The sequence below is a fragment of the Miniopterus schreibersii genome, assembly GCF_964146895.1.
Source record: "Miniopterus schreibersii genome assembly, chromosome: 6".
In the NCBI taxonomy this organism is placed as follows: domain Eukaryota; kingdom Metazoa; phylum Chordata; class Mammalia; order Chiroptera; family Miniopteridae; genus Miniopterus; species Miniopterus schreibersii.
The window spans coordinates 27,065,637-27,087,809 of NC_138107.1; the positions used below are offsets into that span (position 1 = coordinate 27,065,637).

The 22,173-nt window shown below is 35.5% G+C and overlaps 1 protein-coding gene across 1 annotated transcript in view; it reads right to left on the reverse strand.

Moving 5' to 3' along the window:
* Positions 1-22,173, reverse strand: part of EYS (eyes shut homolog) — a gene marked incomplete at both ends in the record, with an annotated part of 1,105,706 nt that overhangs the window by 745,380 nt on the left and 338,153 nt on the right. Inside the window, 4 exon segments of the mRNA XM_081140616.1 lie at positions 289-393; positions 596-692; positions 10,997-11,065; positions 11,068-11,252. Of these exon segments, the coding sequence (XP_080996742.1) occupies positions 289-393; positions 596-692; positions 10,997-11,065; positions 11,068-11,252 (456 nt within the window).

The following is a 22,173-nucleotide window of genomic DNA, read 5'->3' on the forward strand; positions in this document are numbered from 1 at the left end:
GAAGACTACACACAATATTATTTCAGTTATATTAATATGCAAACTAAAGAATATTTTGTTCAGGCATACATAGAGTCAGTCCTGTATATTAAGGGCAAGGGCGGTAAAGATAAATTCAGGATATTCAATGCAATTGGTTGGGAGAGTGGAGGAGTACTTGGGAACAAGCACAAGGGCAACAGTAATGTTCTGCTTCATAAGTTGAATAATGAATACATGTATGTTCACATTGTTATCTATTACATTTCACATGTAAAATAATTGAGTCAGTAAAATATAGCCTCTAATCTGTTTGTCAGGTCCACACAGGCTCCATTATTTTTGCAAGGTTTAGAGGAACACTCAGTTTCAATTTCACACAAAAGTCCAGAAAACCCAGGTCTGCAAACACACCTTTTAAACAAGAAATTTAAAACTCCATTGATATAAATGTATAAAGTCAAGGCTTCAATAATTGTAGCATGGCAAATTGTTAATAATAAAAAATGTTCAATTTGTCAATTGAAATTATAAACTTGCATACGTTTAGATACATCTAGGTGCATAAACATGTGTCTAGATATTTTCTTTTTTTTTTCTTTTTGGTTTTCCGTACCTGAAATTGTTGACCCCATCTTCACAGTCACCATGATTCTGAGAAGGAAGGGAGAAGCACTCATTCATGTTTATTTCACAGTGTTCCCCTTCAAATCCTGCAAAGAGAGGTGTGAAGGATGTGGATGAGCAATCTTCATTTCGGAATGTGAATCAGATCAGTGATAAAGACTCTGGAGAATCTGTTCATGGTGGAAGTTAAGAAAAATTAAATAAAAAGAAAGGGGAAACACCTCATCTCTGGTTTCTAATATGACTGTATTTCATACAATGTATAAATAAAATTATGCTAGTTTCTAATTAAGGAATTCAAATGAAAGAATCAAGGGAGGAATACTTTACTAAATCCCCTGGGAAAGTAGAGTTGCTGCTAATGTTGCTGTTGTTTTAAGATATTTAAGTGTTTGAACAAGAAGTATCAAAATGATCTAGAAAGCAAATGAATAAATGCCATGACCAATCTTAAAGTAAAATTGAGCTTCAATGATCAGATTTATTCAAGGCAGTTAGCAGATGAAGCAAATTATTTAATTGCTTTTCATATCCAAGTCATTCAAACAAAACAAATTATTTTGATTCACAGCCACACAATCAGTCATCCATTTAAACACGGGCCAGTTACATTTTAAAATAACAAAGAACATTAAAAAATATATAAAGTCTGCAAAGAGAGGCAACTGTAATTATTTCAAAACATTTGTGTCAGAAAAATCAGAATAATTATCACTTATTATCACATTAAAACTTTTCTGTATGTATGATAACCATTTACAGTTAGTTCCATGGTTGTATATTAACTAGGTAAAACAAAATATATACTTATACTCATTGTGTCTTGCTAACATTTTTTTATACTAGTTAGAAAATATAAGAAACAAGATTTTCCTTTAATTTGAAGTGGAAATAGACTAAATAACAGAACCAACTGCAGGGTAAGTAAAATAAATTCAACACATGCAACAGACGGTCATATTTCAGAGGAAAGAGGGGAGGGGGGTGGAGGGTAGGAAGAGATTAACCAAAGAAATTATATGCATATATGCATAGCCCATGGACACAGTCAATAATGGGGTGAAGGCCTGGGGAGGGAGTGGGAGCAAGGTGGAGGGGGTCAGTTGGGGGGGAAAATGGGACACCTGTAATACTTTCAACAATAAAGATAAATTTAAAAAATAAAAATTAAAAAAATAAAAGAAATTCACTTTTAATATAAAGACAAGTACAGGTTATAAGTAGGAAGATAAAATAAAGATGCATCATGAAATACTAATCATAAGAAACCTGGAGAGCCTATGTGACTGGTAGACCAAGTAGTCTTCAGAACAAGCATCATTATTAATTTGTCTTATTTTTTTACACAATTATCAAAACTTCAAGTGAAACTCTGAGGTTGCATGCTTATGATTTTATTCATGAACTAGAGTTGTATCCTTAGCATTAAAAATAAAATTAAAATGAGTTATTTCCAAGTTAATATGGTTCTCCTAATTTTAGGTGAGCAAGTTTATTATTCGACACACTTTTTATATTCATCAATCACTATTGCTGTTATAGGTAAATTGCAAATGTCACAGCACAGTTATAAGTAACATAGTAAGCTTTTGCTTTAAATATTTGATTCAAATTTTTTTTTTTTAAATTGCAACTTAAAGATTTAGAGTTGGATGCATTCCACCATTCTTACTTTTAGTATGACTAGCTTTGTTTGGGAGGCAGGACATGTTGATACTAAGATGTTTCCTACAAATATTATTTTGAGGACTACAGCTCAGGGGCATTGCTAGTTAGAGTAGTGCCAGTGTGCCTCCCTGAGTTCAGTCGGGATGATGAATCAGAGCATTCAGGACCTGGGAACTCAGACAGCTCACAGGATAAATTTATTTTCCGTGATTTTACCTCATTCATTTAGTTTGACATTTCTGAGACAGAGCTTTGTTACCAACTAGAAACATATGTCAATGGGCTGAGGAAATAAGATTGCTGAAATAGAGCAGACATGGAGAGAAAAAATAAAGTAGGCATGGATTGCATTTAAAATAAGATGAAGCTTTGCTGAGAAAACTTATGTTTGAGGGATTTAAAGGAAGGATATGTGTACTTAGTCCCAAACTAAACTTTCCATAGTCCTTGATGTTAGCAGTTGCTATTTATTCATGTAAAGGGTACTTATTAGAATACATGCAGCGAGAGCTAAAAGTCTATCAAAAGTACAGTGGATTAATTCTATGCTGTTCTCCTGTTATTTATACCTATCCAGAAGTATTCAGCTGACTGTTTTATTAACTGCGTTAGAGTTCTTTACACAAAAATAAAGAGTTGTACTCAAACCAATGTCCTCTGGATCTTTACTTAGTGTCTTGCCTGGGTATTATCATAGCAAATGCCTGTGACTGGTTAATAAATGATATTTTTATACTTCTCCACTCCCCCTAAACATATAAATTACTAAACCTGCTCAAATTTAGGGGCTAAATAAATAACTTAATATTTTCTCATTTCTAACAAATGCAGCCTATTTATAGTAGATTCTCTGGAAAGGATGGCATAGGACAAAGTACATTAACAATAGTTAGGTTTTCATAACCATTTTAGGAAGCATTTTATCATTCGGGGCTCTGTCTTGACAACTATCACATTAGAAGTAATATCAGTTGAAATAATTAGAAGTCAAAGTAAACAGGTAAAACCTAGAGTATATCTTTCATGTATTCATATAAGATAGTGTCAAAACCTTACATTTAAAACTAAAAGCTAAAATTATTAAAAATAAATTATTTTTAAAAGCATTAAAGCACAATACTTTTATTTCTTCTTAATTAAATAATTTATCTATATCTTAAAACTTTATGAAAAGAAAAAAACAGATTTTTGTCTTCACAAGTCCAAAGGTTTTGTAATTTTTTTCTTTTATTTTAAAACAATTTAATACAAATGTTAATATATTTTTTAAATTACAAAAAAATAGCTGCAGATTTAACTTTGGAAACTATAAACTATCAAGATAGAATATTTCAATAGGTCCTAAAACAATTTTAACACTGACTTTAACTAAACTTTTAGAAAATAACTATAAAGCTAATGTTTTTATGTTAGCTTTTAGTAATAAATATTTGACATTTAAAGTTAATTGGCAAAAGTATATTTTTCCTTTGTAAAACTTTCTCACTATTAATTTCCAAAGCTATTTAAACCTAGTAGACACATGTTACTACATGAGCACATGTTTTTAACTGTCAAAGGTTGTAATTTTTAATTTAGACAAATTATTTTGTCAAGTGACACATTTATTTGGTGCTTGAAATTATACACCTCAGGTAATGTGGCATTGCCATAATAGCAGTATATATACTAGAGTAATGACGCATTTAAATGCAACTGCTTGCTTCCTCTGATAGTACAAATCCATCCAGCTTAGAATCCCAATTGTCGATCAATAGCACATGTAAATGATCTGATTCTTCTTTTTGCCGCATTTACAAGGTGTCTTCTAGATTTTAATCCTTTGTAAATTGTCACTTATAGAAACTTTTACTCCTTTTATCTTGGAGACATATGGATGAAGTGGCTACATTTGAAAATTATTCCCTTTAAATTAAATTAAAAGTATTTAATAGGGTGATGTTTCCGCCTATAAACTGAGATATTACTCTAAGTAGGAAGATAAAGAATATTTCCTAAAGAGAATATTATAAAACAAATATATTTTAACAATAAAATGATTTCAGATCTCTTACTATAGACTTACAGATGATAGATAATACAGAGAATCTACTGTATTCAGTATATATTTAGACATTCACGTGCATCTCATTGAAAGTTGAATTCCGTTTATCCAGTCTCTCCTATCTAATTAGCTCTTTCCCCTCACTGTGTGCATCAGACATTACTTTTTGATCACATGCAATAGAAGTAAAAACACTTAGACAAAAAACGGGATTTATTGGTAGCCTAGCTGGGAAAGATAACAGGCAGTTCGCAGAATTAAAGAAAGAACTATAGGAGCTGCGAACACAAGTTCTTTCACAAGCATTTTTTTCCCCATTTCGTGTGAAAGGAACATTAGGTATGGTGTTGGCTGCACCCACAGAAAAACTGGCCAAAAGAGAAAGCCTGTCTTAGCATCCAGTCTAAGGGAGAGCTCTTACCGGCAACATTCCAGTCATAGACCCAGATCAGGGTCAATCCTAGTTGCCAGACAGATGGGTCTTAACGTGAGTTCTTCCAAAAGAGAAATCTCAGATAATGATTTGCAAACAGTAACTTATGTGAGAGGTGATCCCGAGAGTTATTGCAAGGGAGCAGGGAAATAAAATAAGGAAGGGAGTAGCTTTTTGAGCAGGTTATTGCTGTGGGCCACCAAGGCTCCATGCTGCTGGAGATCCTCTTAGAAATCATGCGAGACATAACTCAGGGTTGTCACACTAAACCAGAAAGCTGGAGCATGCATCCACAGATCCTCTTTCCTCATGCATAACTCCATCTTAAACGGGAAAGTTCTTACAACGTTGTACATTAATGTTTAGTTAACTTGTGTGTCTCTCCCCCCCTTTTATTTTCAATTCCTTGAGGGCATGTCTTTACCACATTTAATTTCTCCAGAACCTGTCTCAAGACAGGATACACGGTAGGAAATCAATATATATTTGTTGAATCAGTTAATAAAGAATACAATTTTTCAATTTCTAGAACATATCAACATGCAATTACAAGATTGACATGTGTTGTGTCCAGAGCATAGCTTAGAGGGGCAAAAAAATTAGGTGTACTGTGAAATAAATTTTGAGGTGTGTACATTGATTGCATGCTAAATCACCAAAGGTAACACTATTGGAATATCAAGACTAAAATCCATTTGTTTCTAGGAATCTTATGAAATATTTGTCTTTCTGTGTCATATTTTTATATTTATTAAAGCACTGATTTCTTTATCACATAAATTTTTAAACAAATAGGATTTTATATAAAACAAACCTCTATTGAATTACTGATAAATACTTCTCTGTCTACCTATTTTCCATAAAAAAATGTTCAATGTCATAGGGACCAAATTAACTCACCTCAGTTCTAAGCAGAAGACTGGAACACTGTTCTTACTTTCTCTTGCAACATGAGCCCAATAGTTCTGATGTTTTACAACACCTGTAATTTTTAAGTAGCTCACTTTGAACCAAAGTGGATTAGATTATTTTGACTATAAGTTTCAATCACACTAAGCAAAATAGTTTCCTGCTGAGCAATCAATTTGGCATAAATCAAATCAGTAGTTTTTGTACTTGCTGGTTTCCCAAGGTAAGTGTTAATGTCATTTACAATTGAGTTGTCTAGTCTATAGTTGAATTATTACTCTGTTTCTGAGATTTTAGTTATATTCATATTTAAATTGAGGTAGCACCTATAGATTGACTAAAAGCCATTAACAGAATTTCAGAAACATATGCTGAACTCTCGGATCTTAAGCTTTAAATCTCTCGTGACCTGCTATATTCTAGTCACTTGACAAACACCAACAACTTGCAGAGTTCCAGGGGAGCTCCCAAATCCTCTATCTGCATTAGATGTTAAGTCCTGGAATTCCTTCTGATTTTAAATCTCAGTATTCTTTAAAATGGGATTTGATCAAAATATTTTCTTTAAAAAGTGATATAATGTCTTTGACATAGGCTCTAATTTAAATAACAACTACTCAAAGTGTAATATCTAAAATATTTCAGTCAGCCTTTCTTTAATATTCTTAGGTCGTTTTTTAAAGTAATGTCTTAGTACTTTAGCTACAGAGGTTGAACTACTAAAGGCAATATTAAGTAAACATTTTTACAGCAGGTAGTTACACCTGATTTACAGAAATTCCCACAATTTCTTAGGTTTAGAAACATGTTTTTTCATTTTAAATCTATCTATATCTATCTATTATCTATCGCTATCATCTATCTATCTCAAGAAAAAATAGTTTAGAAATGGTGTACACTTCAAATGTCTATGGGCTACATCACAATTAAAATGGGACAAATACACAAATTGCTTTGCCTACCTGCCACTCTATCCAAAGCATTGGTTTCATTAGTTACATTTCTCTGGAAGCCTTAAGTGGAATGAAAAAGTCCCAAGAAGAAATACAAGATTTTACTTATATACAATAGTGAAATCTATATTGTCCCCAAGATATTTTTGTGGATGCTCAAGAGGATGGAAAATCTTCTCACTAGTTGATAAGTGATGATAACATTTTATGATAGCTCTGAACTTATTCCCACAATAGGAAAAGGATCTCACTAGATTATATAAACACACTGAATGCATTTATGAATTGCAAATGAATTATAAAAAATGCAATGCGAAAAACCATGCCCATTTTGTAGAAAATTATTTCTGTTGAAAGTAGAGGAATTTTTATTTAAATTGAGAAAACAGACTGCTGCCCCTCAATAAATATTTATATATTACTTACATTCTGAGACTATATTAGTGGGACAAGTAAAGCACCATGGAATAACCTTACTGGATAAGATAGCCTGCTATTGAATACATTTAAAGAAATGTTTCACTCTCGATTTTTGTTAAAAGGAAAATTATTCATTTAAATTATGTACTTCAATTGTGCCCTGACTGCGAATGGAACCTGGCTCATAGGTCGATGCTCAACCACTGAACCACACCGGAGGGGCTATAAACTGTTTGTGTGTTTTTTCACCTAACAAATAAGTCACAATAATTTTCTCATATTATCTACATTCTGGACTTGGAAGGTGTTATTTAAAGACTTCCACATTCATATCCATCTGCCTCTTCTCACCGTCCAGCAACGAAGGGCCAGACTGAGCCCAGCAAGGGGTCCCAGAGAGCAGGCTTCCTGCTGGCTGTTTAAAGTCGTGCAACTGACTCAGCCCCGGGGGGGAATGGAATCAACCTACAACTCTCTGCACTGAGCACTCGGAGGCCAACTCCCACCTCTGCCTTAGGGCCTTCTGCTGGGGCCGCCCATCCTACCTGTCTATCAGACAACACAGCAGGCGACTCCTTTTAGCTACTAGCTTTCTGGTTCGCTCATGTCATACTCTTTTAGGTTTTTCTCACCACTGCTATCCTTCAATGCAAACATATTACCTACCTCCTCAGCCTCTTGCCTTTACTGTCCACTCCCAAAAGCACCAAACTCTCCAGACACGGATCCATAGGAAGTTTGATATTCCATTCTCTTATGTGTCCTGGCCCATGTGTACACTTGAGGAGGTGAACTCCAGCTTCCATGTCAGAAAAGAGTCTGCAAAAGATGTATTTTTGCTCACCTAGACTATTGCTATAGCTCTAACTCCCTCAAGTTATGCCTTTCTCCCCACCACACTGTTTCTCCTCCACAAATCCATCCATGTAGCTGTAAGTGAGCTTCCTAAAAACAAGTTCTGATTATACCATTTGTTTGCATAAAATTCTCCAGTGTGCCACCATGGCCTACAGGATCAAGCCCAAGTACCTTCTACAGGGCTCTCTGTGATCCCTGTTGTTGGCTCCTCCAGCCACCCCACCTGTCACATTCCTACCTCACTGTGTGTTGTAGTAACTCTCAGTTATTGTTCTCTGCCCTCCGGACACCATTTCACACCTTTGTGCCTTTATATGTACTTCCTTTCTGTCTAGAATCTTCCTCTCTTCTTGTCTGCCTGGGAAACTCCTATTCATCCTTCAAAGTCCTATTCCAAAGATATTCTCACAAACTCAAAGCACCGCTCTACATATTTCTTATTAGTTACAAAGAGTAAAAGTTACCTTTATAATGTAGAAACCTAGCTAATGCTCCTTTAACTGGGTGGTCAAAACTATTACCATCATAAATAGGACAAACAGATATCATATGCCCCAAGTGCAATGAATTGGGAATGACACACTCTGGTAGTATTCTTGCCAAAAATATTTCATCTGAATCTAATCCAGAAGGAAAGCTATCCAAATTGAAAGATGTTCTGTAAAACCAGCCTCAAATCTTCAAAACTGTCAGTGTCAGGGAAGGCCAAAACAAAACAAAAGGCTTGGAGACCGTTCCAAATTAAAAAATGCTAAAGAAGCATGACCACTAAATGCAATGTGTGCTCCTTGATTCCATCCTGGATCAAATGGAGGTGGTGGTAGAAATCAGCTACAGATAAAATTATTGGGAATATTGGTGAGTTTTGAGTATGGGTTATATATTAGATAATGTCGGGTCAATGCTAAATTTCCTGAGTATGGTCACTGCATTGTGGTGATGTAGGAGAATGTATTGTATTTGTTCTTAGGACATATGTACTGAACGGCTAAAGTGTTGCCATATGTACATTTAACAGGCAATGGTTCAGCAAAAAGAAACAAGCAAACAAATCTGTGTGTTTGTACATGTAAATAAAGAGAATAAGGGAATGTGCTGGTGAAGTGTTAACAACAGAGGAATTACAGGTGAATGATAAAGGGGTGTTCATTGTTCTGTTCTTCCAGCTTTTCTCGGTTTGAAAATTTTCAAAACAAAAATTTGGACAGCTCTTCTGACTCCTCTCTGTCTCACAGCTTCGCTAATAAACATTCTTTCACTTAAAAAAAAAACCACAAACTTGCACAGAATAAACAAAAAATAATAAAAACAAACAAAAATTATGTACTGTGTAATTCCTGAGGTTAGCAGGGCATCAAATGCTCCCTTTGCATTTTGTCCTGTCTTGCTTTTCCTGCCTCCTCCTTGAAAACATTTATTACATGCTCTATTTGCACACATTATATGCTCTATTCCCATGCCACTGTTGCAAAATACAATTACTAATGACTTTTCGGTTTCTAGTTACAATCCCTCAGAAGGCCCAGAAGTTTCTGTTGTGCATATAGGTGCAAGGACTTGCCTCTCTATGTATATTTTTTAAGCTTCTATATTCTTATAATAGATTACCTTATATAATCACGAAGTTTTCAAGGGTTTGTAAAAACAAACAGAAATACAGAGTGTCCCTCAAAATGTATACACACTTTAACAGCTGATAGCTCAATTCTGAAAATGAAATGTATTTTAATAAACACAGCCTTTATAATTATTCAAAGTGTGTATATACATTTGTTGGGACAACCTATAGATTTGACTAAGATAACTAATTAGTTGATATAGTCTAAACTGGTCTCTTTGGACAGAAGATTAAATAAGTGTTATACTTACCTTTAAAGGACTCTTATTCTAGTAGAGCCAGTAATAAGGAAAGAAACATGAATCGGTAGTGGGTATTAAGAAATAAATAACAGTTGTACACCTCTAAGTACAATGTGATTTTTATATTGTGCTTATGACACACTCCAGTTACAATGAAAAACCTACGATGTGCTAATTTTGTGGCAGAGGCATTACTGCTGAAGATGGTAATAGTTCTTGCGTAGTCAGCAGTATGAAAGCAGTGGCCTTTCACCAAGGCTACTTGTGATTCGTTGGACCCCTTCCAGTTGCAGCTGGAGAGATCCCACTCAATTATCTTTAATGGTATAGGTAAACTTGTCAGCTGATGTGACCCCGAAAGCTAGAAGTAGCCTGGCTTCAGGCATGGGTGGATTCAGGGGTCCAATAATAACCTTTGATCTGTCTCTTACTTGTGATCTCTCCTGTAGTACAAAGTAGTCACCACAGTCACATGATACTAGTTTAGCAATCTAAGCAGAGAAAAGTAATGTTTATAGATAGTTCCAGGAGAAAAGTTACAGTGAAGCATTTATTACCCTAGATCTGTGATTTTTAACCTTTTTTTTTTATCTCGTGGCACACATAAACTAATTACTAAAATTCTGCAGCACACACAAATTTTTTTTTATTTTTTGCCAATCTGACAAAAAAATGGGTATAATTTTTGATTTTTTCACACTGGATGGCTATTGTTGTGTTGGCTGTTGTCATTTTTTATTTGACAATCTAAGGGGAAGAAGTCATTGCCCCTGACTAAATAATCAGGTATTGCATGTCTCAAAAATTCTTGTGGCACCCCAGTGTGCCTGCCACAGCGCACCTGCTGAGAAATCGCTGCCCTAGGTTATACCTAAGCCTATTTCTCACTAACTGATATTGGCACGAACACTACATGGACAAGATTATTCCAGAAAGAGAAACTATTAACAAAGAGTGAGAAAAGATTTCAAAAGAAAGGAGAGAGAGAGAGAGAGAGAGAGAGAGAGCGAGAAAGCAAGCCCAAAGCTACAAAGTTTCACCCTTTTCCCTTTCTCCTATTGCTTTTTAAGTTACCTTTTTAGATTATTTCCCCAGTGTGTTTATACACCTGGATTTGGAGTCAGACACTGCCCCATCCCCCAATGTATATAGGTTTTCTCTCACCCATTCTTAAGAAGCCATTATCATGGAGAAAAAAACAAAGCAAAACAAAAATACAATATTAAAACAAATATAAGCTCTTACCTTCTCTACAAATACAATAATGATTTCCATCTACCAAATTCAAGCATGTTGAGTTGTTTCTGCAGGGTCAGTGAGTGGAGCACAGGGGTTATAGTGGTGGCAAAGTTTCCCAGTATAAAAGGGTGGGCACAGGCATACCAATTGCCCGGGGATGATAGATTCCTGACAAAGAGCTCCATTCATGCACGGGTCAGAGTCACATTCGTTTATTTCTTCTCTACAGTTTTGTCCAGTCCATCCAGATGTACATTCACAGCTGAAAATAAAATTTTAAGAAATATGAACAATGCTGTTTCAAATTTATTTTTTGCATTTTCAGTGCCATTACTACATTGAAATAATAGGTGACATTTTTTATTTATGACATGATTAATAAATTACACATATTTAAAAAATATTGTTTGACTAATTTCCTGAATGTATATTACTACACAACTGGCTACATTGACTGAAAAACAATTTTAAGAAGTTTGTGGTAAATTTCCAACAGACCACTGAGACATATCAGAAAACAACAGAGCTGCAGACTTCAATTTTAGCAACTATTGAACTGAATTACTCATTAAGAAAACTTTCTCAATTATTTCTTTTATGTAAACTGAGTTTTAATAATGGGATCACTGTTTATAAGTCTTAGATGATTTTTAATTCAATATGTTTAGCAGCATGTGATTCTTATAATGACCAGAATATTTATAATATGGTATTCTTTTATGTTAAGCAACTGTTTTAATTTTCTTATTAATATATGAATAATGTAGCAAAATAAAGAGAAAGCAAACAAATAAAAAGGCATTTGGATCTTGTCTGTACATCACAGACTTTAGCTCAGTTTAACCCTCAATTTAACCATCCAATACCTGTCATTCTCTTAGAACTTTTTGACTTCAAATAGCATTTTAGCCAAACATCTTCCAGCGAACTAGGCTACTGCTAAATTTTGCTACTAAGAGCAGGAGAATTCTGACAGATAACACAGGAAAAGGGAGGTTTTCACATAAGTGTTATTCAAATAAGGGAAATGGAAAGGCAATAATAAAACCTGCCACTATGGGGCGAATGGGAGGATTGCTGATCAACTGGATGAGTGCAAGTCAACCAAAAACTGTGGGCAGGTTCAGAGACAACTCCTGTCGGTCTGTGGCAAGGCAGAGCCCCAAATCTTCAGTAAATGTACTATTTGAAAAGTAACAAATCATTAGATAAGGCACAGAGGATATTAGAAGTATTATTTTTAGAAAAGAATTCCTTTACTGAGAGATTAATTAAGGTAACCTGAAAGGAATATTACATTCCTGAAACATCTAACTTGCTTCACCATAAGCAATATTTTGCTAAAAAGAAAAAAGGAATGGAAAAAAGGAGACAGGGGAGAGGGAAGGAGGCAGAGAGGGAGAGGGAAGGAGGGAAGGAGGGAAGGAGGGAAGGAGGGAAGGAGGGAAGGAGGGAGGGAGGGAGGGAGGGAGGGAGGGAGGGAGGGAGGGAAGGAAGGAAGGAAGGAAGGAAGGAAGGAAGGAAGGAAGGAAGGAAGGAAGGAAGGAAGGAAGGAGGGAAGGAAGGAAGGAGGGAAGGAAGGAAGGAAAAGAAGAGAAAGAAAAGACAGAATACATAAATAACTTAAATTTCATTGTCAAAGCCCCAGGAATATTTAGCCTATCCTGTTTTAATAAATATAGTTGAATAATTAGCTCCCACTGGTACTTGAAATTAATTCTAAGTAGATTTGGTACCCATTGGAATTAATACTAAAATGAATAGGGTGCATAATAGCTTTAGGCATAATTGAATAATAATCCATTTACTACTTCCATAAGATTGAATCCAATAAAAAAAAAAAAAAGGCAGACTTTACAGCTAATTTTTAAAAAATTTGGTAGTGTGTAGAAATTGATTGCTACCATGCAAATTAACTATTTCTTTGTAAGGTATCTTTGCCAAAGGCAAGCTTTACAACTGAAGTAATTCATATATTTGAAATAAAAAAAATTATTCTATGAATGTTATTTCTTTTAAGAATGAATAAAAATTCTTGATATTTTTATCTTAACATTGCCTTTTTTTGCTAAAATAAAAAATTTAATTTGTTAAAAGTATAGAATAATCCCACTGCATGGTATGATATATTCTCAAATATTTATTGACTCTTAAAATCTTTGGGAAATAATATGTAGAAAAATCCTACTAGCAAGATATAATATGTAGAAAATTAATCAAATAATATGTAGAAAAATCCTACTAGCAATTACTTACAAGTACTTGATTGATAGAAAACAAATATTTTTATGTGTTTTTTTTAAAGGTGAAGAGCCAATTATTGAGTATATACTCTAAATGAATTTAAGAATTTCTATTTTAATATTAATAGAAAAAGGACTTTTTTCTATTCAGTCTATCAATCCTCATTATACATATATATTTTTCAAAGATATATACTTTCTTTATAATTTGGAAAACACTATTACTTATCGATTTATAGATAGAATCTATGACTCTCATTATATTGCAAAATTATTTTCTATATTTTTTAAACAATGTAGATTTTGATATAAATAAACCATTTGGATATTTCCTTAGAATAATTCTATTTAAATTATCAAATTTTTTCTGCTATTTGGAGTATTTAATCTCCTGTGCTGTGTGAGAAAAAAACGGATCAATATCTTTTCTCCCCAGCTGTTGAACTGAAGCTGCTCTCGAGAAAGGTCAGCATCTCTGAAAACAATTCCAAGTTTTTCAAGATTCAGAGGATTCCTCATTTCACAGCAAGAATCTGAAGAGCCTGGTAAGCAGAGGTAGAAAACACACAGGGCCAACCTTCCAGTATACTCACATTTAAAACCCAAAGTAAATCTGATGAAACCCATACCATATTTTTGAGAAAGCTCAAAGTTTATACACTTAAATCTGGGACTAGAACACCAGAGCCAACTAAACACTGGACAGTAAAAGTAGTTGCACATTTTTACCAATATGATCATAATATGGAAACCATAAGAATGGAATATTTTACCACTGAGACAGATGATCAGATTTTAGGAGATTTTTTAAAGCTACAACATTATCTATGTATCTATGTATCCACCTATCTATTCTCCAAAAGTAGTACTATATATCAGCAATTCACATTCATTCCTAATCATAAACTCTTATGCATATGATACAATTAATTATGAGCTTGAAGGAACCAAAATTCTGCTACCCTGAGGCTGCTTTTTGGGATACTGATTTTAAGTTGTTTATTGGAAATGGAGGACTCAGGAACTTTGACACTTCCATTTCCTGCCCAAGAAATTCAGAAAAAGAAACCTACTTTGGGAAGATCTTAGGATGCTGCCTTAGGCTAATTTGAAAAAAGTATGGTACACAAGGGGGTTTCAGGCAGGTGCCTGTTGGCTGGATACCACCCCCCCCCCCCACGTGTCTTCTTGTTTCTGAATGCCTAGCAAGAATTTTCCTGTCACTTGAGTTTAGCTCTTCCTCACCTTGTTACCCCCCACCCTTTTCTCCTTTGTCCAAAATGTCTTAGATACCCAATGCTGCCTCACTGTCTTTGGGGATTTTTACGGATTTATGATATCTATGTGAATTCTCCATGTGCATGTGTTAAACGTGAGGCAGAGAAATCTCTTGTAAAAATGTCAGTCAAGGGTCACTTGTCTCACAGGACCCAGGTGGAAGTTTTTATATGTATCATCCTATCTCCCGATGGGACCTTTCCTGCACTTGGTTAGTCAATCCTTGGAAGCTTGGAGAAATTGATGGTCCATATGAACTGAATAAGAAATAGCAGAATTATGATGAAAAGCCGTGAGAAGAATCAAAAGCTCAGAGAAATAAGCATATTAAACTATGTAGTTCAAGTAAGGCCACAAAACTGACCTTGTTGTTCAGGAGGATTTGGAGGCCACTCTTTTTTATCACAGTGATGATACGTGCTTTCAGAGGGGCACCAGCTTCATTGAGAAACTTAGTATTCATCACCCCCTACAGGCCAGGACTGATTATGGGAGATGCTGTTACCAAAATTGGCTCACTGTAAGTAAAGGTGACCATAGGATTTTGGAATTTAAAAAGACCAGACGATCTTCTAAATAACCTAGCACAGGTACGGCCAATTATAATGATCAGCAAGGTTAGAGAGACAGTAAGGGGGACCTTGATCCTTGGGGAAACATAATAGAACACATTGTACCTAGAGCAGAACAGATTAATGGGCGACAAGGATATTTCACAAATCTACACAATAAAAGTAAATAAAAAATGAATAATTAGGAGGCTGAGAGAAGCCCCTCCAACTAAAAATAATGATCCCTTGCCCAGTGTTTAGACCCCCAAACTCTCTGGTTGAAGGAGAGGCCAGGTGCCCAAGAGAAAACACCCTACAACACAATGTCAAGATATACTAATGATTCCACCTGTGGCCATTTACTTTTGTAACTACATTCAGGAGAAACAATGCCAAACGTTTTAAGTCTGTTGGCTGTGAATTCAATTTACATTGACATCTAAGTTTCTGAAGTTTCATTGCCCAGGTTTTAGAATGGAGGCATATGGAGACAAGGCAATAAACGCACATGACCCAGGTGTAGTTCACAGTGGGTCCCCTGGTTCCTATAGTCACTTCCCCAGTTCTGAATATATACAGTCTGTGCTTGAACAACAGGGATTTGAACTGCATTAGTCCACTCATACTTGAGTTTTTTTTAATTAAATACTGTCTGCCCAGAGACAAGATAATAAATGTACCTGGCCCAGGTGTAGTTCACAGCGAGTGAACTGGTTCCAATCTCACTTCCCAGTCTCAGAATAAATACAGTCCACACTTGAACAACATGCATTTGAACTCCCCTGGTCCCCTTGTACTTGTTTTCTTAGTAAATATAGTTGGCCCTTCCCATCAGTGGTTTTACATCTCCAGATTCAACCAAACATCGAAATAAAACTATTTTCACATTCCCAACCATAGTTTCCCAACTAAGGATTCCCAACAGCAGCTGGAAAATACTGTTTTCTTCAGCCATTGGTTGAAACCATGGATGCAAAGGGCTAACTCCAGTTAAGTTTTGGGGAATTCAAGAGTTATACACAGATTTCCAATTGTACTGCAGTTGAAATGGACTTACTTTTTAATTGGTATAACCGTCACATCATTTCTTTGACAGGGAATTAGAACTACAGAGAGTGCAACTTGGAAGACACTGAATCTGTCTTCCCACTAAATCCCCACCCTCCAGCTAGTACCATAAAAATAATGAAATAGCAGTGTACCCTAGGAAAAAAGCAGAAACGGTGCCACCTTTGAGGATAAAAAAAGGTCTGTTATAATTTTCCACTCCAATGCCAGACTGGGTCCTACCAAAAAAAACCCAAAAAAACAAAATGTACATCACTTTGAAGATGACAGTGGACTACTCAAGCTCAACCAAGTAGTAGCTCAACTACTGCATTTAATGAGTAGATTAACACTAGCTCAGATACACAGTATGTGGCCAAGAATGCTTAAAACATTTCTGTCCCAAGAAGGATTATTGTTTTCTGTTTATATACAATTGGTCTTGTCTCAAGGCTATGTTATCTCTCCCATCATCTATCATAATATAGTCTGATGGTAACTGGACTTTTCTTGGCATCCTGCAGACTACCACACTGATTCACTATATTGATGGCATTATATATTACTATGTTAACAAAACTGGATGGGTAATAAATGGCAAATATGAACAAGGTCTTAGGAAGATACATGTTTTTCTGGTAGTGAGAGATAAACTCTATGAGTGCTCAGGGTCCTGTCACATAAGTGAAATGGTTAGAGATCCAATGTTCTGGAGCATGCCCAGACATCTCCTCCAAATTAAAGACAAATTATTGCATCTTTTGGGGCTTTTTTTGTTAATCCTCACCTGAGGATATATTTTCCATTGATTTTTAGAGTGGAAGAGAGAGAGGGAGGAGGGGAGAGAGAGAGAGAGAGAAGGAGAGAGAGAGAGAAACATCATTGTGAGAGAGACACATTGATTGGTTGCCTCCCGCATGTGCTCCAACCAGGGCTGGGGATTGAAACTGCAACCCAGGTATGTTACTTTGATAGCGAATAGAACCCAAGATCCTTTGGTGCACAGGCCGATGCTCAACCCACTGAGCCACACCAGCCATAGCCAAATCATTGCATCTTATATCACACACCACTAAAAGGGGAACACAACATTTGGTAGGCCTCTTTTGTTCTAATGGCAGAAATATTGCTCTGGCCCATTCACTAAGGGATACAGATGGCTGGCAGGTTTGCATGAGTCCTGGAGCAGAAGACTTGGTAACAGATTCAGGCTGAAGTGTAAGCAGACTTCCCTTTTGAGCTATGAGACTTCATGGGCTCTGCAGTGTGAGAGGCATTCATGGTTTTAGCAATGGTAAGAATGTCTTACAAATTTTATGACAAGCCCCCAGTTTATGAATTATAACATAGACCACTAAGGTTAGAGCAAGATCAGGGGATATAAAGTGGGTAGTAGAGGAGGAAGAAGATGAAGTTTATTAGTTATAGCCTGTGGACCAGCGGAAGGGGTAGGTGCTATAATTCACTGTATTAATCTTTTCCTTATAATTTATTGTAGGAAAAGAGGCTAACCAGAATTCTAAAGTAGCATCTTACAGAACTTATGAGAAGCAAATGAATCTGAGTGGGGGGGGGCGGTTTCATTTATATATTTATTTGTTTGTTTAACTTTATATAGGAGTATTATATTGACAGATATAATTGATTTACACAAAAATGTGCCCACTTTTAATGAGTACATCTTGATAAATTTTGACATATGAATACACCTGTGATATCATCACCACTTTCAAGGTAGTAAACATATTCATGTCCTCAAAAAATTTCCTTGCGTTCTTGTGTTTTTATAGTGTGTATGTGCATATGTGAGTGGACGTGTGTGTGTTGTGGTTAGAACACTTAACATGAAATATCTTTTCTTAACATATTTCAAAATGCAAAATACTGTATTATTAGATGCAGGTGCTAGTAAATGAGTTCAACCTAGGAATGAAGCCTTCATCTCCCCAACTTCTGGGAATATTGGTGGCTGACAACTATGAGAATTGCCCTCAACTTGAAAGAAGCATTTCACTCAAAGTCACTCCCTTTTTCTTGGGACAGCTCACACCCAATGTTTGGTTGATACAGGGATTCAAAGAATGAATCCCTGTTCCTCAGGTGAGACTACTCTATTGGATCATCCCTGCTCTAGAGAGCTGAGTTGGATTGGGGAATTTCCATTGTCTTTCCACTGCAGTTCATCTTCCGCTTCTGCCTCACTCTGCAACTTTAATTCTCCCACAGATGTTTTCTTTTCTTTTTCAAAAGCTTTACTGTGATATAAATGATATAGAAGAGCACCGCACACATTTCAAAAGCACTCCACAGTAAACTTGCAGCAGGCCAATTTTCATCTCCGAGTTTGACTCCTGGAGAAGTGAACCTGTGATGCCTTCAGCATGAGTGTGTGCCAAGTGCTTTTATTTTACTTCTAGAAATCTGTACATGCAAGAGCACAAACATATGTCTTCAAAGTTCTTTGTTACATTACTTACAACAGCAAAAAATCAAAAGGAACATAAATGATAGTAAGAGGGCACTGGTTATAGTATCTGGAATAATTGAAATAAATGATATATTTTATGAATTAGTTAGAAAAATACTCATTTCAAAATGCCTTTATATAACATATAAACTACAATATATAAACTTGATTTCAACTGTGTTTTATGTTAGTACATAAGCACTTCCGTATATATATAAAATCTTTGGAAGCACAAGTGACAATAGGAGTATAGAATAAACACATGTATCTCAGAGGCTCAAGTGGTCTAGATTCAAATGCCTTATAGTAGCTGTGTAAACTTGAGCAGGTTATTTCTCAGAGTCCCCATTCCCTAAGAATGGGGGTAATAAAATATCATTTTCAAGGAAGAACTAAATTAACTACTATTACCTGTAAAATATTTAAAGATGTATCTGGTTATAATGGACACATTGATTGATTAAGACTATCATTATTAAATGTGGATATATTGAAGAGTGGGTTGGGTGGGAAATGGAAAATTGTATTTTTAAAAATATATGTTTCATTAATTTTTTAGAGAGAAAGTAAGGAGAGGGATAGAGAGATAGAAACATCATCACAGGGTTGCCTCCTGCACGCCCCCTACTGGGCATCAAGCCCACAACCCCTGACATGTGCCCTGACAAGGAATCGAACCCTGACCTTCTGGATCATAAGTTGATGCTCAACCACTGATCCATGCCTGCCAGGTAAAAATTATATGTTTTAATATAGTTCTGTAGCAGTAACTTTTTCACTCAGAGCATGCAACATCCTTAGAACAAAACAACTTTTTTTCCAAATAGTAGTTTGCATTTTGCCTTAATTCTGTAGCATGGGTTACCAGTCCATGGTTTTTGTTTTTTTCTTTTATTTGTTCTATTTCATCTTTTATGTATAGAGATCTGTCTAAGCATGGTATCCGCCCATAAAGAAGATGAGTGTGTTTTTTTTGGATCCCCTCACGTCCACATGGTGAATGTTCAATCATTTTAACATTATTAAAAGTGTGATTATTATAGATTTCATTTTTTTCTGTGCAGGGCATCTCTCAGATTGGTGACAGTGTCCCATCAATTTATATTCTGTTTAGCTTGGTATCATCACCAAACTGATGACAATAGATATGTGAACCTTCCTTTCTGGTATTTCTCTTCTATTTGGCAAGAAAAGTGCTGCTGCACCAGGGACAATGCCCTTTCTATCTGCCAGGCTTCTCGGAATAAGTTTTGCATAAATTCTGAAGCTTCCAAGAATAGCAACTGCTACTTATAGTGGGCCTACAGTGGTGGGACTTATTCTTGCCTCTAGCCCCCATACTTCTAAAATAGGAGACAGGATTAGGGCCTCTCCAGATCCCCCACCATTATGCTGAAATGTTTGTAGGATACACGTAGCTCTATAGGTGTGTGTGTTTGTTTTGCAGCCTGATCCTATCACACTACATTTTACTCCCATTCCCAATAGTTCTGGCAGGTGGATGATGTTGCCCCTGTGTTGCCAGGACTAATGCAGTCTTCCTTCTCCTTTCTAGTCTGCAGTTGTTCACTTTAAAAAGGACATGGGAAGAGTCACCCTAAATCCTTATGAATTCGACATTTAAGTGAGATTTTTCACATTACTATGTCATTAGCGATGTCACATAATTCAATTTGATTTGGGTTATATGAAGAATTGGAGGCATTTTATGGAGGAAAGTTTATCATTTCTTTACATATGCTCAACAATAAGATATTTGACTCCCTATACAGCCCTGCAGAGATTCTCTTCTGTAACAATTTTGTAGATTGACACCAATGATTCCGTTCCTTTTGGGATACCTTCATCAAGGAGTAAATGCCAAGTCAAGTTGACTTGTCAAACAGAAAAGTTGTATGGTAGAACAAATAAGCCAAATTCTTACAAATGTAGTATCAAAACCTGGGAAACTGCACATATCATCTTGCTGAAAGAGCATTTTGCTTTCCAGAATTTGATGTGAGTAAATAAAAACAATCTTTTAGTGTTTTGCTTTGAGTGCATCAGCTATCAATTAATACACACAAATTCATTTTGCTTTAAATGAAAATATACCCAAATTTTTAATAGTATAGTTTGGGGTTTAATATTTTCTTCCAGATTTCTTAAAGGAAATGTTTGAAATTCAATTAACTTTGAATATAAAACATTATGTTATTTATGTCTACATTACATCCAGTGTTAAACTTCAGAATATTCTGCAATATGTTACTCCCAGTGCTACTGGAAGGTGATCTTGTGAAGTATATAAAGTTCTTAGGTATGGAGCTCACCAGCTGACTCTCTCTCATCCATTCTTCAGTTGGCCCTGGCATTGGTGCTATTGTCCAGCTGGCCATCCCGATTAATGTCCCATCATTTGAGCTTTCCTGTTGCTGTCTCCCCATTGAAGCTTATCTTTCTATACTCCATTTCATTAGTAATTTACTCAGTGAGTGCCTCACTTGTTAATATTTTATTCTTAGCAATGAATTAAATAAAATATTCACCCCTTTCTCATACATTTCAGTTTTAATACAATCCTTCAATGTCCCCAGTGAAAGGTGGTTGCCACATCTGCTATTAAAGCCACACAATATGTTAATGTTTTTAAGGATAACAGCTGTCCTAGCACCAGGTATTATGATCATTTTAATAGAAATAAAGAATTCCTCTAACATTAATGACAATATTAGTTAACTGTTTTTTCCATTTTTATTTTATCTATAAAGTTTTCATTAACTGAGAATACAAATATATTGAAATTGTTGAATGTTTGCTTGTTTTCCCTATTTTCATATATAAATTATAAAACACCTTAGAGTCTGATTTAAAGTAATTTATTATATTCATCTATAGCATCTTGAACTCTGGATATACAACCTGATTTTCCCATGCCAAAGTCTTTATTTTTTATTTCATATTATAGATGCTATAATTTTGAACTGGGAAACTAGTATGGATGTTAGCACCCATTCTCTCTTGATAATTTCTTCATATAACTCATTTTATTCCGGTATCTACACTCTCCATTCAATTTCACACACTGAATGGGAAGTTAATCCTGTGCTGATACTCCAAGCCAAGGGTGAGTCTGATTGCTCTAAGACAGTACATATTAACTTTAACTACATGTTAGAATCACCTATTAGTTTTTGAAAATCCTCAAGCTCAGATTGCACTCAAGGCAGATTAAATATGAATCTCTCAGTGTGGGAAGCAGGTCATAGCATTTTCTAAGTGGCTCCACTGTTCAACCCAGTTTACTGGTCTCCTGGAGCATCTTGATTAGAAACCCATGGCTAAACTAATTAGCATTGCTTTAGCGTGAACATTGGACATGATGCAAGTAAAAAAAGTTGTGACACTTGCTGATTTCTTATAAGAAGTATCCTTTCTCACGTTAATGAGGCTGACTCCAGAAATGATGCTCCATCTCTTGTATTTGATGCCATGGGGTATATATGTGAAGCCAGGATGGCTAATATCACTTTGCTACCATAAAGTAGTTTGTTGGCATGTTGCACATTCAGCACAGAGAATTTGGCACAACCAAAGGAGTAATTTAAGATGCTACAA